The sequence below is a fragment of the Pecten maximus genome, chromosome 8 (genome assembly GCF_902652985.1).
Source record: "Pecten maximus chromosome 8, xPecMax1.1, whole genome shotgun sequence".
NCBI lineage: Eukaryota > Metazoa > Mollusca > Bivalvia > Pectinida > Pectinidae > Pecten > Pecten maximus.
Window position 1 is genome coordinate 4,003,719 of NC_047022.1, and position 18,420 is coordinate 4,022,138.

The window sequence follows — 18,420 nt, forward strand, 5'->3', positions numbered from 1 at the left end:
CTTTGAAAATTTCAAAGTTGTTCCCGCCAAAAATCAAAAAATCAGGCAAAAATGCACTTAAAATGCTTCTCCTCCGTCATCTATACACCTACAGACTTTATTTTTGGCACAACAATAGCATTTAAGAATGGCTACAAAAATTATTACTTATCATTGACCTTGACCTTCATTCAAGGTCAAAAAATCAAAAAAAGTAAAATTTTAAAAATTCTTTCGAATCAGGTTCTTTCTTTGTTCGTTTTTTTCCTTGAACAATCGGTGAATCTTGTAGGTTATGACCAAGGCTAACTTTTTTCTGTAACATGTTATCCGAAAATATGTCAAGGTCAAGGTCTAAGCATGAGGTCAAATCAAGGTCAAAAATTCAAAAACAAAATTGAGTTGATTTTGAAGTGCATGATCAATGAAGAGGAACTGTGCAAGTTTTATGGTCGTGCGATAAAAATTGGCGTCGAAATGGCACTTTGAAAATTGTTCGTTTTCCCGCCAAAATTCAAATTTTCCCCAAAAATGCACTTAATTTCTGTTTACCCTTATATCTTTACACATACAGATTAGAATTTTAGCAAAGTCATAGCTTGTACAGAGGGCTACAATCTTGATCATTTTTTATTGACCTTGACCTTCGTTCAAGGTCGCTGAGGTAAAATGATCAAAAATTGAAAATTTCAAATTCTCTTAAAACAGTTTATCTTGATAATGTATGAAAGAAAACGTTCTTTTGAAGATGTTTACAACGTTTGAAGGTCAAATCATCAAAAAAGAAAAACAAACAAACAAACATACAAAAAAAAGATAACGGTGTGGTATACATGATGCACGGTAAGGTATACACAATACACGGTACAGGATTCACGATACTTGTACGGAAACACTATATACGGTACAGTACACACGAAACACGGTACGGTATTCACAATACTTGGTACGAGATAAAAGGTACTTGGTACGAGATACAAGGTACAGTATACACAATACACGTTACGGGATACACAATACGTTGTACGGGATACACGATATACGGTTCAGTAAACACGATACACGGTATGATAAACACGATCACGATACTAGAAACGACATACATGATTTACAGTACAGTAAACACGATACAAGGTAAAGGATACACGATTCACAGTACAGTTAACACGATACAAGGTACGGGATACACGATTCACAGTGCAGTAAACACGATACAAGGTACGGGATACACGATTCACAGTACAGTAAACACGATACAAGGTACGGAATACTCACAGTACAGTAAACACGATACAAGGTACGGGATACACGATTCACAGTACAGTTAACACGATACAAGGTACGGGATACACGATTCACAGTACAGTAAACACGATACAAGGTATGAGATATACGATTCAAGGAGGTAAAATGATACAAAATCTAAAAGTTGAAATTCAAATTCTTTTAAAACGGTTTATTTTCATCGTATGTGAAAGAAAACGTTATTTTAAAGATGTTTGCAACGTTAGAAGGTCAACTGATCGGTTAAAGAAGGGAAACGATGAGAAAACGAATAGAAAACGAAGAGAAAACGAAGAGAAAACGTAGGTAAAACGTACAAAAGCGTTCGTCAGAACGAGAACATGTCAGCCATCATTTTTTTGTTGGATATCCCGTGTTTTGATCTTGATCAAATCTAGTTTTTAATGAAATATTTATATTCTAATGCTTTAAATTTTGAAATTAAAGTCTCTTACCTGCCCTGAGATGGATCTTAGGACAGTGTCAAGTTATATCATCTTTTGCATTAATAAATAACTGAAACAATTTTTCAAATATATTTAAACCCTTCACTGTTATGCACCAAAGAAAATGATATGCCAGAAAGCTGTTCTGACAAATTTAAGCTAAAATATGGTCAATTATTATGTTGCGTTAAGTAAAATTCAGTTGCATTGGGTGTATAGAAAGATGTCATGCATTTTCTTATCCTTTGAAATTAAATTTATTTCAACTTTTTACAAAAAAAAAGTATAAGATTGGAAATTATTTGACAAAACCAAAGAGTAACCAGGTTTTAGCTATCGCAATCTTACAAAACAGTTGACTTTGAAATTTTATGAATTAGTAATGTCAATTTTCAAATTTCTATAAGTTACTTTATACTCAATTCCAGATCAATATATTTCAACTCTTTGCTTACCTGTGCCAAAGAAAGGGAAATCTGTTCATACAAAAAATTACTAAAATTATGTCAATTGTTATATCGCATTAAGTTAATTAACTAATTTACGGTTTTGAACATGTTATATGTTTTTTTTATCTTTTGAATTTTTAATCAGTTTCAACTTATTACAAAAGGTATCACAGCAAACTACTTGACAAAATTAAAGAATTACCAATATTTTGTTATTACTATTTTACAAAATGATTTTTCTTCAAAATGTCATCTGCACATAGGTAGCAATTGGTAAATTTTGAAATATCTTTGCTTTAAATACCATACCAACATATTTCAACCCTTCACTTACATATACCAAAGAAAAAAATGTGTAAGAAACCAATTCTAACAAATTTATACTAAAGTATTTTAACTACTATGAATTTATTGTACTGCGTAATGTTAAATTCAATGTTGGGAAACCTTGAAGTATCTTTTAAATTTAACCTCAACTTATATAAATGTATTATAGAAAATTATTCGACAAATTCAAACAATGACCAGGATTTAATAATAACAATTCTACAAAATACTCTTCTTCATAATGTCATTTACACACAGGTAAAATACAGCAACACATGGATTTAAAGTGTACATGTTTCTTTTTTTAGGGCAACACCACCAAATGCAAATATTTACATTAGGAAGAATGTTCTAAATTGTTGGCCTAAGACCGCAGTTAATTTCCCTCTTTATTCTACTGAAAAAAAAATTAAGAATTTCGAAAATTTTACATAAAGCCTGGTTTTAATTTCATATTGTAAAACGTTTCTCTCAATATCAAATTATTTTGATATTGGAATAACAACATTTTCTTTAATTTCCACATCTTTTGCAAATGCAACTGTGGCAAATAAGAATTAAAAAGTTTTAAACAGTAACTGTATGTTCACATCTTTGGTACTATTGCCACTGTAAGATAGTTTATGGATTATTTATTATTGAGTGGTTAAGGTGCCACAACACTGTATAACTAGCCCTCCATCTCTGGGTTGCTAGTTCGAAACCTACGTGGGGAAGTTAACTAGTACTGACTGTAGGCTGGTAGTGTTTCTCCTGGTACTCCGGCTTTCCTACACCTCTTTACCTGGCACGTCCTTAAATGACCTTTGCTGTTAATAGGACGTTAAACCAAATACACCAAGTTTATTAATACTATATGTGTAGAAGTATAGACAAGTTTGAACAGTAATCCTGCAGAAGAAAAGGAAGCTGACAATTAGGCCGGCATGTGCTGTCGTGGTTGTGTCTTCGGGCAAGACCACTTTAACCTTATTATTCTGGATTACATGCAATGGGCCTCATGTATGTTGTTCACTCAGGTAGTCACCAACTACTACAAGGAGACCCAGCCTCAAACTTAGAGATGCTACTTATTTTTCAGAAACCGGACAAACTGGTCTACACAGCTACTTTATAAGAAGTTTATAACATTTATTTAAAAAGAAAACTTTATTTATTTTGCTTGGTAAGCTTCATTTTCATATTATTGCTCCATTTCCTGAATGGCAGGTGGACAGACAGGCCTCCTGCGTGTTGTTCAGAGGTAGTCACTAACTACTACAAGGAGACCCTGCTGATGAATAGGAAATGACAGTTCTGCGTCACCCCATCCCTCCTTCTTTATTTATAGTAAATCCCTCCCTGGCGGGATGGATGAGTGAGGGATGAGGAATTGACCCCGTGACCTTTAACTAGTTCAATTTATTATATTAATGAGAAGGTATAACTGTAGTGAGTGATATACTTTACTTCAGGTTTATTTATAGCCCGACAAGTACAAACATGATGTGTGTAACCTCAGATTAGCATATAAAACTTACAAACACTATATTATTGATTCATTCTTCAATTATGGGTTGGAAGGAACACTTGGAAAATATCTACTTTGATCTGAACAACCCTATTAGTTATGCAGGACCAGAAAAGATCTACAAATTCTTGAGAAAGGAAGGAAAGTACAAGGTCGGAATTCATGCCATTCGACGTTTCCTTCAGGATACCGATGCTTACAGTCTACAACGCCCGCTACGTTACAAGTTTAAGACTAGAAAAGTTATATCTCAGGGCATCGATGCTTTATGGGACGTTGACTTGGCAGATGTCTCCAACATTGCGAAAGAAAACGACGGAACGCGGTACTTGTTCATCGCCATTGACGTGTTTTCACGCCATTTATGGGTAGTTCCCCCTGAAGAACAAACAACACCAGTCTATCATAGACGGATTCAAACGTATCTTTGGTCAGGGTAGAATACCTAGAGAGGTGAGATCGGATCCCGGCAGCGAATGGGAAAATAGATGGGTAAAACAATACCTAGAAAGAGAGGGAGTAGGTCACTATGTCACTCATAACGTCACTCATGCAAATTATGCTGAAAGGGTGATAAGAACACTGAAAGCGTTGATGCATAGATATTTTACTTACAACACAACCTATCACTACCTGGACGTTTTACAAGACATCGTCAGAAACTACAACGCAAGATCTCACAGCGCTTTAGATGGAAAATCTCCGGATGCTATTAAGAAATCAAACCAAGCAATTGTGTGGAAGCATTTGTACGTAGACACAAAGAAGCCTAAGGCAACGAGAAGAAAACATCCTCCAAAACCAGTTAAATTCAAGATAGGAGATGCGGTACGAATATCAAGTACAAGACACATGTTTCAACGCGATTATGAAAAAAAATGGACGGAAGAAGTGTTCACCATTAAAGCACGATACTTACGCAAGAGTATTCCTGTTTACAAAATCGTAGACTATGACGGAGACTCAATAAAAGGAACTTTTTACAACAGTGAACTCCAAAAGGTCAACAAAGGAAGAGATGGCTTATTCAAGGTAGAGAAAGTACTAAAAAGACGAAAGAGAAGCGGAGTAAAAGAAGTTGATGTGAAATGGCTTGGCTATCCTAAGAAATTTAACAGCTGGATCAAAGAAAGTGATTTAGAAGACATATAAATACGGTCAACAGCTAAATCATCGTCATTTGTGATTTTGCCATCCGAGGATTAACATCAAAATGAGACATCAGTGCAATCTCTGTCCAAAAGGATATTCCAGAGCTCAAGATTTACAAAGACATAAGCGAGATAAACACTCTCCAGAGACGTTGATAGAAGTGCCGCAAGAGGTGCCACAAAAAGTGCCGCAGGTGCCGCATAAAGTGCCGCAAGAGGTGCCGCAGGTGTCGCAAAAAGTGCCGCAGGTGCCGCAAAAAGTGCCGCAAGAGGTGCCGCAAGTGCCGCAAAAAGTGCCGCAGGTGCCGCATAAAGTGCCGCAGGTGCCACAAAAAGTGCCGCAAGTGCCGCAAAAAGTGCCGCAGGTGCCGCATAAAGTGCCGCAAGTGCCGAGGGATTTCGTATTCATGCATCCATTTACGGCTAACGTTTCCGGACCGACGTCCTGTGGGAAAACCTACTTCGTCAAATCTCTCTTACAAAACTGTTTGATCAAAATATCACCTCCTCCACAGAGAATCATCTGGTTATACAAGAGATGGCAGCCTTTGTATGATATCGTCCCGCGTACAGTCGTCCCCCCAGTAGAATTTGTACGAGGAATACCCATAGATATAGACCAGGACTCTTTTCTCGACATTAACACGAGAATCTTTTGAAGCTGCTGACATTAGATCATCTACCACGATCAAGTTCCTCGCGTTAATGTTCATTCTTCCATGAAAGAAATTCCGCGAATGGCGCGAAAAATGTGACGTCACAATACGACAATTGACGTTGCGTATTGATTTGATATAAAGAATCAAATCGCTGCGCACTCGTGAAAAATATCAAAATATTAGCCCCACTCGTGAAATATATATGGTATTACTGAAAACACTGTTAGATATCCTCTATTTCTTTAAATTAGAAAATCATTTTTAAAAATTAATTATAAGCGTTGATGTCAATTATGTTTTAGTTTAGCTACGCGGATTCATACAGTTTGCAAACAAAATTTGTTTCATACCCGATGAAACTAAAAAAAAATGACATCAATGCTTAAAAATTATTTAATAGACAATTCGAAAAAAAATCCTTTATATCATATCGATGAAATCTTTTCGACGATGACAATATTTACACATAATACAGAAGACACGATTGTACTTACAGAATGAAGTTTGTCATGCATATACATTTTGTAAAAGCTTGATATAATGTAACATGATCTGTATCGTCGCAGCTTACACATATTCGAAAGCGTGCACGCGCTATTTGATAGAATCACATACCAGCTACGCCTCACCTTAAGTATGTGTTAGACATCATGGTAGACATCTATTCACACATTTACTCATGTAGATCTTGTGTAAACACTGTCTGTGTCTTTCTTCCAATAAAAACAGATTATAGATTATATTTAGTAATAGAGAAAAAATATGGTATAGATAGGAGAAAATCTCAACGTTTCATCAAATATTTGCGACATTTGTGCTAGGATTGAAAACCAACGTTATGCAGTAATTATTACCTGAATAATCCGTTATCTACCGTACATACATGACCGCTATAATGATGTGACAAAGAAGTATACGGAAAGGTATATCGTAACAATGGATTCTTAATTAATCAAATAGAATATTTACACATAATACAGAAGACACGATTGTATTTACAGAATGAAGTTTGTCATGCATATACATTTTGTAAAAGCTTGATATAATGTAACATGATCCGTATCGTCGCAGCTTACACATATTGGAAAGCGTGCACGCGCTATTTGATAGAATCACATACCAGCTACGCCTCACCTTTAGTATGTGTTAGACATCATGGTAGACATCTATTCACACATTTACTCATGTAGATCTTGTATATGTTGATAAACATATGTAACATCTAAATACATTTAAGTACTGACAAACTGAAATAAAATATAAATAAACAAAAACAACCATAAATTATATCAATAGTATCTTTTATTGGAATTTGTGTTAGAAATGACCGCAGTACTTTAACCAGAAGGGTTCGAAACATCTGTTATATTGAGCAGACTATCATTATCCATGTAAATTTACTGCTTGTTTATACCCATGTATGGTATGTAGTTTTGTATCTGTCGTACATGGATGTATCTTACCTGCCTTTGATTCCCTGTTTGTAATGAATTATATATTAACTGTGGAACAATTACGTATATACCTAACAGTCATATAACGCAGTGTGGTCGTTCTATCGAAGAATACTTAGTCAATGTTCGCAGTTCAAACGGAATCATAAAGATCGCTTTATTTAGGTGTCTGTTAGCCTGTTAAGTGGTGCGATTTGCGCGTAAATAGCTTTAATGATTATTTCTGTTCACTTTTATTACATATATCACACAGTATACCTACGCCTAGATCAAGTTTCTCTAGCCATGACAGCATGGCTGGTGTAGAGCCAGAACGTACCACTATATGAAAATATGTGGAATTCTCCGACACCGTTTGGAGTAGCTAAGATTTTGGTACTGATTAAATAAAATCGGCGTGACATAACACCTACCTTACATATACGGATAAATGAACTATTTATCTACTCCAAAACACCCATTAAGTCCGTTATCGGGGTTATATATCGTCCGTATAAAAACATAAAACACCTATTTTTATAAAGTCTACCCATTAAAATTTGAACATAGCGACCTATTGCAATAGATAAACATTGCAATAAGTTTTAGGAAATGATAAGCTTAATTTGCTTGATTTAAACTACGTAAGCAGAAAAACAATAACTTATATGAGGTCTTTTCGGTTAATTGCGTTCCGATTCGGATGGTTAGTTGCACTGCCACTTACAAAATGTCGGGTCAACTGTGAATATTGTAAAGCGATAAATAAAACATATCAAGGGGGGGAGGGGTAACTCCTATTGGTCACTACAATAGAACAATACTCAGCGAACATTTGGTAAACTGTCTCAGCTGACATGCAATTATTGTTATTAACTTATTAATATTAAGATTGTATCTAGCTTTTGGCATAAATTTCTGATCACCTGTTTTCTTATAACATTTCTATGACAAATTGATGCATATCAATTTGATGTTTTTTGATGAAAGTTTATTTGGGTGATTCTGTGTTCCCACTGGTCACTCCAAAAGTATTCTGATATTTATATACCACGACAATAATTTGCCAAGAAATAAGTATTAAAAATACAAATGAATGGAAATTGGTTTTTGTGTTATTTTGGGTTATTTGATAATGAAACATAACCTGAAAACAACTGTATATTGAGCTTAACGCGGATGTCTTCTGGCGGTTTTATAAAGACTGTAAAACCTTTCAAACAAACTAGACTCTAAGCTACACCTTTGGATTCGCAAATAATGACGACATCTTTCAAAAACGTCCCGACACTTTAACACTAGCCCTCCACCTCTGGGTTGCGAGTTCGAAACATACGTGGATCAGTTGACAGGTGCTGACCGTAGGCCGTTGGGTTTTCTCCGGGTACTCCGGGTTTCCTCCACCTCCAAAACCTGGCACGTCCTTAAATGATACTGGCTGTTAATAGGACGCTAAACAAAAACAAACAAACCAAATTCTCTATCCACTAATACATGCTATTTAGGGTAGGTAAGCCGGCAGGGGGCCGCGGTGGCAGCGTAGTTCGGGTGTCCCGACACTTTATCACTAGTCCTCCACCTCTAGGTTGCGAGTTCGAAACCTACGTGGGGCAGTTGCTAGGTACTGACCGTAGGCCGGTGGTTTTTCTCCGGGTACTCCGGCTTTCCTCCGCCTCCAAACCTTGCACGTCCTTAAATGATCCTGGCTGTTAATAGGACGTTAAACAAAAACAAACAAATCAAAGATAAACGGGCCAAAATCATAAAATATATATGGATCAACTGCCTAGGGATTATATGTATTTATGAAAAATTCTGACGACACAAAGTGAATTATGTATGCTGCTATTACACACTTCATTTGGTTTGAGTCTTTTGGTAGATGTATCAGAACAGTTTGTCTTAATCTAATGATGGTAATGATGGCGGTGGGAGGTCTTTCTGACCAGGCGAAGGTGATATGGTGGACAGTTTACTCAGTGATGTCTTACTATTACACAGGTAAAGTCATTTGCTTATCATTTCTGATAACATTTGCTGTCGTGTTTTATGTATTTTTTCTGTCCAAAAAATATAACATTTGGGGCCAAAGCCGTTTGTCTGTGATGTTTATGTTAAACTGTGCCTCTTGCGATGTTGTGTCAATTATTTGAGCAGCCTTTGTTCCATCTTCAGCTATGACATACAAGTAAACTCAGAGGTATTTCTGTCCAGTTTACTACGTATTTAACTCATTCGTTAATTGGCATTAGTGAGCTACTAAAAAGATAGTGTTTTTGGTAGATTATGGCGGTATCAAAATGGCGCTTTACTTCCATTGGTTCAGGTCGCAACAAATCAACCAAATGTTTGTATCAAATTACCGTTAAAATGTATGTCGTTAAAAGTAGCGGAAAGTCGTTACTGATATGTTCATAATTATCATATCGTTATCATTTTTACATTTTATTAAACATAATGCAGGTTAAGATAGATCCAAATCGATTGATTATAATCTTCGCTATTTTTTCTGGTATCAGAGTTTTCATTGGATACCTGATTAACGAAGGGTGACGAATTAGAATAAATGTTCATTCAGCAATTTCCTACCACTACCCATCACAAAACATTCCAGTAATATTTCGTACAATATTTCTTTCGTTCTTCAAAAACTTGCTGTCCAACACAAAATAAAACACGAAAATAATTGAGGCAATCGTCAAATTTGGCAGGAAAATTATTGGAAACATTTGGCATACAGGAAATATTTCCAAGTATAATAAGATGAATAAAAAGCTTCGTCATTTCATCATGGAAGTTATAAGAACCCCGAAGTTTTTAATTGTGATACTAATGAGATGAGTTAAAAAAAATTCTAGTATGCTGTCAGAGTAAGAATTAAACAAAGCAGTTTCCTATCTAAAAAATAACGTTGCATGTCATCCATGGCAAATAGGGTAAAGTGTCTAACCAAAGGACACGACCACCCCAACACAGACTGGCCTGTTTCCGAGCTTCCAAAGACACACAAACTATCATTTGCATCAAAAATAATTTTTTGAAATTTTTGGCATATTATGAACTTAACTTTTTTCTCTGTATTCTTGAGGTTAAAGTTTTATAGTGGCACACCATTCACTTAATAATGGTAGAAGGATGCTGATTCTTTGCATAGAGGTACTTTTGGTGTGTGGCATTACTTTTTTACAGTTAAAAATGAAAAAAAAAGTATTTTCTTTTTTTTTTGAAATTTTTGCCATATTATGGACTTAACTGTTATTGCTGTATTCTTGAGGTTAAAGTTTTGATTAAAGTTTTATAGTGGCACACCATTCACTTAATAATGGTATTAGGATGCTGATTATCTGCATAGAGGTTCGTTGGGTGTGTGGCATTACTTTTGTACAGTTAAAAATGAAAAAAAACTTTGGCATATTATGAACTTAACTTTTTTTCTGTATTGAATGCTTCACTGATATGAGAATCTTTTGGAATAAAATCAGTGTACTACTATGCTGTGCTATGCAGAATCATGTTTATATTTCAATCTAAGGCTGTTATTACACATTTCAATTTAAATAAAAATAATTTACTTTAGATTTTTTACTCTGAATACAGTAGACTTAATACCTGAATATCTTTTAGGGGCAGGAAACATTGTTTATTCAACCCAATAAAGTTGAATTTACACATTGTTTGGAGTGATCTTGTTTTCATAAAATGATCATGTTTCAGTTTTAGCTAAACTTTTTTACTCAAATTTGGCTAAAGGTTTAACTAGGGGGGCACCGGTAGGGGACATGTATTGGTTTAGCAATACTCACAGAATGCTTGTTATATATGTATATGTGACCTCTTGTTACACACGCAATCTAATTGAAATTAGACTTGTTATTTCCATTCCTCTGCGATACTCTACGATACACTGCAATACAATACGTGTAGAGTATCGTAGAGGAATGGAAATAACAAGTCTAATTTTAATTAGCTTCGTTACACACGCTACCTTGAAAATTTGAACTATAACTGGAAATGAAACTGTAACATGTATACTGTCATAAAATAGTTTTGTCATGGGTAGGACTTCGCACATTTAAAAAAAAAGTCCTGTTGAAGAATCCTAGTATTTAAAGTGTTCCTTTTGGATACTCTGTCACTTTGGGATAATATAGATTTGTCAAAAATAATTGATAGTGTGTAGAGGCGGATCCAGGAATTGGTGTTGGCGGCGTGAGATAGAAATGGTTCAAAAGCCTGCATTCTGAGACTGACGGCACCACAGTCGCTTGCACAGAAAACTTGATTTCAAAAAAAAAGAATATATATATATATATATGACAGTGGTACAGATATATGTATGTGTAATCTGTGCTTAACTGATTACACATACCACTGTCATATATTTTTTATTTTGAAAATCATGTTTTCTATGCAATCGCCTGTGGACGGGACCACATTACCTACAAAATAAAAACTTATGTTTGAAGGAACATGTGCTATTTTGCATTCAAACATTTTAGTCGAAAATTTTTTGCTGAATTCCAGGTTTTGATCTTAAGTGGTCATATGACAGAAATGAATAGGGTGAGGGGTCTGATGGCTGTCTAGAACCACAAAGATAGGGTGAGGGGTCTGGGGTTTGTCCTCACATACACACACAGACCTCACATACACACACATACCTCACACACACACACAGACCTCACACACACACACAGACCTCACATACACACGCAGACCTCACATACACACACAGACCTCACATACACACGCAGATCTCACATACATACACAGACCTCACATACACACGCAGACCTCACATACACACACAGACCTCACATACACACACAGACCTCACATACACACGCAGATCTCACATACATACACAGACCTCACATACACACGCAGACCTCACATACACACACAGACCTCACATACACATACATATTTCACATACACACACATACCTCACATACACACACATAATTCACATACACACACAGACCTCACATACACACACAGACCTCATATACACACAAATACCTCGCATACACACAGACCTCACATACACACACAGACCTCGCATATACACAGACCTCACATACACACACAGACCTCACATACACACACAGACCTCGCATATACACACTTACCTCATATACACACACATACCTCCCATACACACACAAACCTCAAATCCACACACATACCTCCCATACACACACAGACCTCACATACACAAACAGACCTCCCTTACACACACATACCTAGCATACACACACAGACCTCATATACACACACAGACCTTCCATATACACAGACCTCACATACACACACATACCTCGCATATACACAGACCTCGCATACAAACACAGACCTCACATATACACAGATCTCACATACACACACATACCTCGCATACACACAGACCTCACATACACACACAGACCTCGAATATATACAGACCTCACATACACACACATACCTCGCATATACACAGACCTCACATACACACACAGACCTCGCATACACAAACAGACCTCCCATACACACACAGACCTCCCATACACACACAGACCTCCCATACACACACAGACCTCACATACACACACAGGCCTCATATACACACACATACTTCACATACACACACAGACCTCATATACACACACAGACCTCACACACAAACATACTTCACATGCACACACAGACCTCACATACACACACATACCTCCCATACACACACAGACCTAACATACACACACAGACCTTTTGATCTTAAGTGGTCATATGACAGAAATGAATAGGGTGAGGGGTCCGATGGCTGTCTAGAACCACAAAGATAGGTTGAGGGGTCTGAGGTCTGTCCTCACATACACACACAGACCTCACATACACACACAGACCTCACATACACACGCAGACCTCACATACACACACATATTTCACATACACACACATACCTCACATACACACACATAATTCACATACACACACAGACCTCGCATACACACACATACCTCCCATACACACACAGACCTCCCATACACACACAGACCTCACATACACACACATACCTCCCATACACACACAGACCTCACATACACACACAGGCCTCATATACACACACATACTTCACATACACACACAGACCTCACATCCACACACATACCTCCCATACACACACACACCACACATACACACACAGACCTCACATACACACACAGACCTCACATACACACATATACCTGCCATACACACACACACCACACATACACACACATACCTCGCATACACACACATACCTCCCATACACACACAGACCTCCCATACACACGCAGACCTCACATACACACACAGACCTCACATACACACACAGACCTCACATACACACGCAGATCTCACATACATACACAGACCTCACATACACACGCAGACCTCACATACACACACAGACCTCACATACACATACATATTTCACATACACACACATACCTCACATACACACACATAATTCACATACACACACAGACCTCACATACACACACAGACCTCATATACACACAAATACCTCGCATACACACAGACCTCACATACACACACAGACCTCGCATATACACAGACCTCACATACACACACAGACCTCATATACACACACATACCTCCCATACACACACAAACCTCAAATCCACACACATACCTCCCATACACACACAGACCTCACATACACAAACAGACCTCCCTTACACACACATACCTAGCATACACACACAGACCTCATATACACACACAGACCTTCCATATACACAGACCTCACATACACACACATACCTCGCATATACACAGACCTCGCATACAAACACAGACCTCACATATACACAGATCTCACATACACACACATACCTCGCATACACACAGACCTCACATACACACACAGACCTCGAATATATACAGACCTCACATACACACACATACCTCGCATATACACAGACCTCACATACACACACAGACCTCGCATACACAAACAGACCTCCCATACACACACAGACCTCCCATACACACACAGACCTCCCATACACACACAGACCTCACATACACACACAGGCCTCATATACACACACATACTTCACATACACACACAGACCTCACATACACACACATACTTCACATGCACACACAGACCTCACATACACACACATACCTCCCATACACACACAGACCTAACATACACACACAGACCTTTTGATCTTAAGTGGTCATATGACAGAAATGAATAGGGTGAGGGGTCCGATGGCTGTCTAGAACCACAAAGATAGGTTGAGGGGTCTGGGGTCTGTCCTCACATACACACACAGACCTCACATACACACACAGACCTCACATACACACGCAGACCTCACATACACACACATATTTCACATACACACACATACCTCACATACACACACATAATTCACATACACACACAGACCTCGCATACACACACATACCTCCCATACACACACAGACCTCCCATACACACACAGACCTCACATACACACACATACCTCACATACACACACAGACCTCACATACACACACAGGCCTCATATACACACACATACTTCACATACACACACAGACCTCACATCCACACACATACCTCCCATACACACACACACCACACATACACACACAGACCTCACATACACACACACACCACACATACACACACAGACCTCACATACACACACAGACCTCACATACACACACAGACCTCACATACACACACAGACCTCACATACACACATATCTCGCATACTCTATTAAATTCACCTTCGTCGTCTTCGCCATCATCATCATCATCATCATCATCATCATCATCCTCATCATCATCATCACATAAAACTGATATTATGTCGATATACAAATGTACATAGTTTACGTCACTCGTGCCATATTAGCCTCAAATATATATCTAGCGAGTTTACGAAGATCACAAATATTATCAACACTTAATAACTGTATAAGTTTGTATACGGATGGTGTTCGCCAGTAATATAGTTTTATATATTTTACTCTCAGATTATAAGTCCTGCATCTCTAAATAATATGATAATTGTCTTCCACATCTAAATTGCAGCTCATACAGTCTTTGTTCTTGTATCTACCAGTTTCAATAGCTTACTTGTGTGCAGAAAGACGAAGCTTTGATAAAAAGATTCGGTATTTCACAGGAATAAACTTTGTCAAATAGTATTGTAGGGTATGTTGGTTTACTAAGTGCTGATATAGAAAACGTTTTGAAGGTGGGGCCCCTAATAAACCTCTCAGATATTGTTGGCTTTGGTGAAATATTTGTTTTATTAGATACACAATATATGATACATTGTGCTAATCATTTGATATAACATACTACATGTTGCAGTCGTCCAGGTATTCATATCATCTAATAGGGGACTTTCACAATGATCATGTCAGAATATCGGGTCGACCAACACGGCGCCATGGAAACGTTCTTTTTTAATGCTGATGTGGCGCAGTGGTATAAGCTGCGGGTATTTCTGGCTAGGCGATTGGGTGCCGTAGATCGTGAGTTCGAGGCCCGGTCAGGGCACGAGTCATAAAGTTGTCTCCCTTCGTCATTGGTGTGAGAATGCTATATATATTCATATAACTTAAAATCCGTTTTCTTTTTCAAAAATGATGGGATTTGGTCGACCTGTATGTTGAACCATTATTGGGAGATGAAGTTCAAAGGTACATTTTAAGTGTAAGTGTATTAAAATTTAATGCTAAACATTAAATTGATTTATCTAAGCACAGATTATGATATAACTATACAATTTATGATATAACTATACACCTATCTTAAAAATTTGAATTTAGTCTGAAAGAGTTATCTCCCCTACATAACAGCACATGTTGTCAGAGTTACTTCCCCTGAATCGCTAAAAAAATCGTTTAAAGTAAAGTACCTGTATACATGTATGTATTAAATTTTAATTTGTTCCCAGGTAAGTATGAAGGAGGTAACTCTCCTCGGGTAGACTAGGTACAGTTCACCCCTCCCCAGTACAATTACTATAATCCCTGTCCAAGTCAGTACTATGTATCTCTAACTCTGGCAATTATCGCCGCCGGTCACTCCTACCGCCCAGGTAATCGGTGACGAACTGCCGTCACAATTTTTCATTTTATTTTATATCAACGGGAATTTTCATCATTTCAACAAGTCAAAAAAAGACAAGACAGGACAAAATCTTTATCTTTGAAATACAACCGACGTTATAGTAAGATTAACACATTTACATATATATGTCGCACACACCGGTACCCTTCACCGAAAACTATAGTACGGTTATATCATTTATGGTAATAATATTAATACATGTAATTATCTAATCTTTTATTTATACAGGGTGACGTATATAGATTAACATTTAATTTTTACAATATAGCCCTGATACAATAAACATACAGACAAATAAACAGGTTACAAACACTTACATGTAAAACACATAATATCACGGATTTGTTGCACATTTCACATACTAGCTACTGGTTGAAACACACGACATTTCGAGTATTTTCAGTAAGAAATACTTCTTAAAAGATTCAACGCTAGATAAAAAAAAATGCGTTGAATTTTCTAAATTGTTCCATAAAATACTTGCAGAGAGGCTAAAACACCTCATATAATTTGATGCCCGATCGCGATATACATATGTACAACTTACGATTGCTGAAAAACGTGTATTTCTGTAGGAAACTTGATTGGCATTGGCAAACATATGACTGATTACAGGTGCAACATTGTCATTAGAATTTTGTACAGTAACAAACATTTTCTAAAATCATCAAACTTCTGTATTGGACATTGCGTGTCAAACGTTGTAATATTCAATAAGTATCACGTCACACACTATGATACGTTATGGCAAACATTCAACAGTGCATGTACATGAATATAAAGAATTACACAAAATAGTGAAAGAAGCTACCGTTATACGAGGCGGTAAGAAGGCGGTACGTTTTATAGTATTGATAAAAACATTAATAAAACTCAACAACATGAAGCAGAAAAAAAAGAAGAAAACATATCTTTCGTTAGGAAGTAAAATAGGAACCATAATTTCAACACTGAAACATTATGTTCAGCATTTGATACTTATAAAACCTGTGTATTAGGGTATGCAGGTGGGGTTCCCACGAAGCTCCAGATGTTGAAAAAGTACATTTTTGTGAGAGAAAAAAAAACAACAACAACAAAACTTGAGGTGTAGGTAAAAATACATGGAATGTATATTTACGAGTTCGGTAGATTACGGTAATATTGCATACTGTTCTAAATATGCAAATATTGAAATATTATGTTAAAATAAGAGATAATTGTATGTTGAAAGCATGAACAGAGAATATTAGACATTGATGATTCGATTATCAATATATAATCAGAATTAATTAAGTTACGATAAATATTTATGGAATAACAACTATGTAAGTAAAATTTGGTATAAGTTGATAAAACAAAACATTTGCTATATGTATACACAAAGCAATAGGCACAGAGGGACTGTATCGCTCACCTGGTTAGATTAGACCAAACGTCAAAATATGTTCATGTTCAAATTTAAACTTGTTAATAGCTTTATATGGTTATGGGGAAATGATCTCAATTGCTTCAAACATAAAATCTGGAAACGAAGTACAAACTAAGTCCATTGGGGTGGGGAAAGACCCCTGGGCCTACTTTTACATCAGGATTGTGTTTATTTCTTTATTCCAAGCAATGCTATGTACGGTTATGGGATGGGAATCTCAATGTTTCATAATTATCAGCCCATTTTGTTCTACCAGTAGGAATTTCATCATTCTTAGACAAGATTTTATATAAATGTCTGGTTCCCTTTGTCCTGTTAATGAATGGTTCTATGTTAAAAGGAATGAAGGGGAGTATAAGTCTTGTATCTTGAATACTTTGTATATGAATATTTAGTTTAACTACATTGACAATACCTTGAAACTGAAGAAAGTTGGTAACTACACCATATTTATGAATAAATTCATAATAGGAGTAGAAAGTAACTGCAGAAGTGTGTTTCAACATATCATTTATTATCTTAACACCCTTTCTATACCAATTATTTTAAAAAACAGAATGTCCCCCAATATTCAAAAGTGGATTATACCAAAGAGGTGCTTTTAAAATATAGAGTTGTCTGCC

General features: G+C 36.7%; 1 protein-coding gene across 1 annotated transcript; it reads left to right on the top strand.

The window, feature by feature from the left end:
* Positions 1-4,589: 4,589 nt before the first annotated feature.
* LOC117332896 lies at positions 4,590-5,147 on the top strand. The gene has a single exon (XM_033891960.1). The coding sequence runs from the start codon at positions 4,590-4,592 to the stop codon at positions 5,145-5,147; it is 558 nt and encodes a 185-aa protein (XP_033747851.1).
* Positions 5,148-18,420: the final 13,273 nt, after the last annotated feature.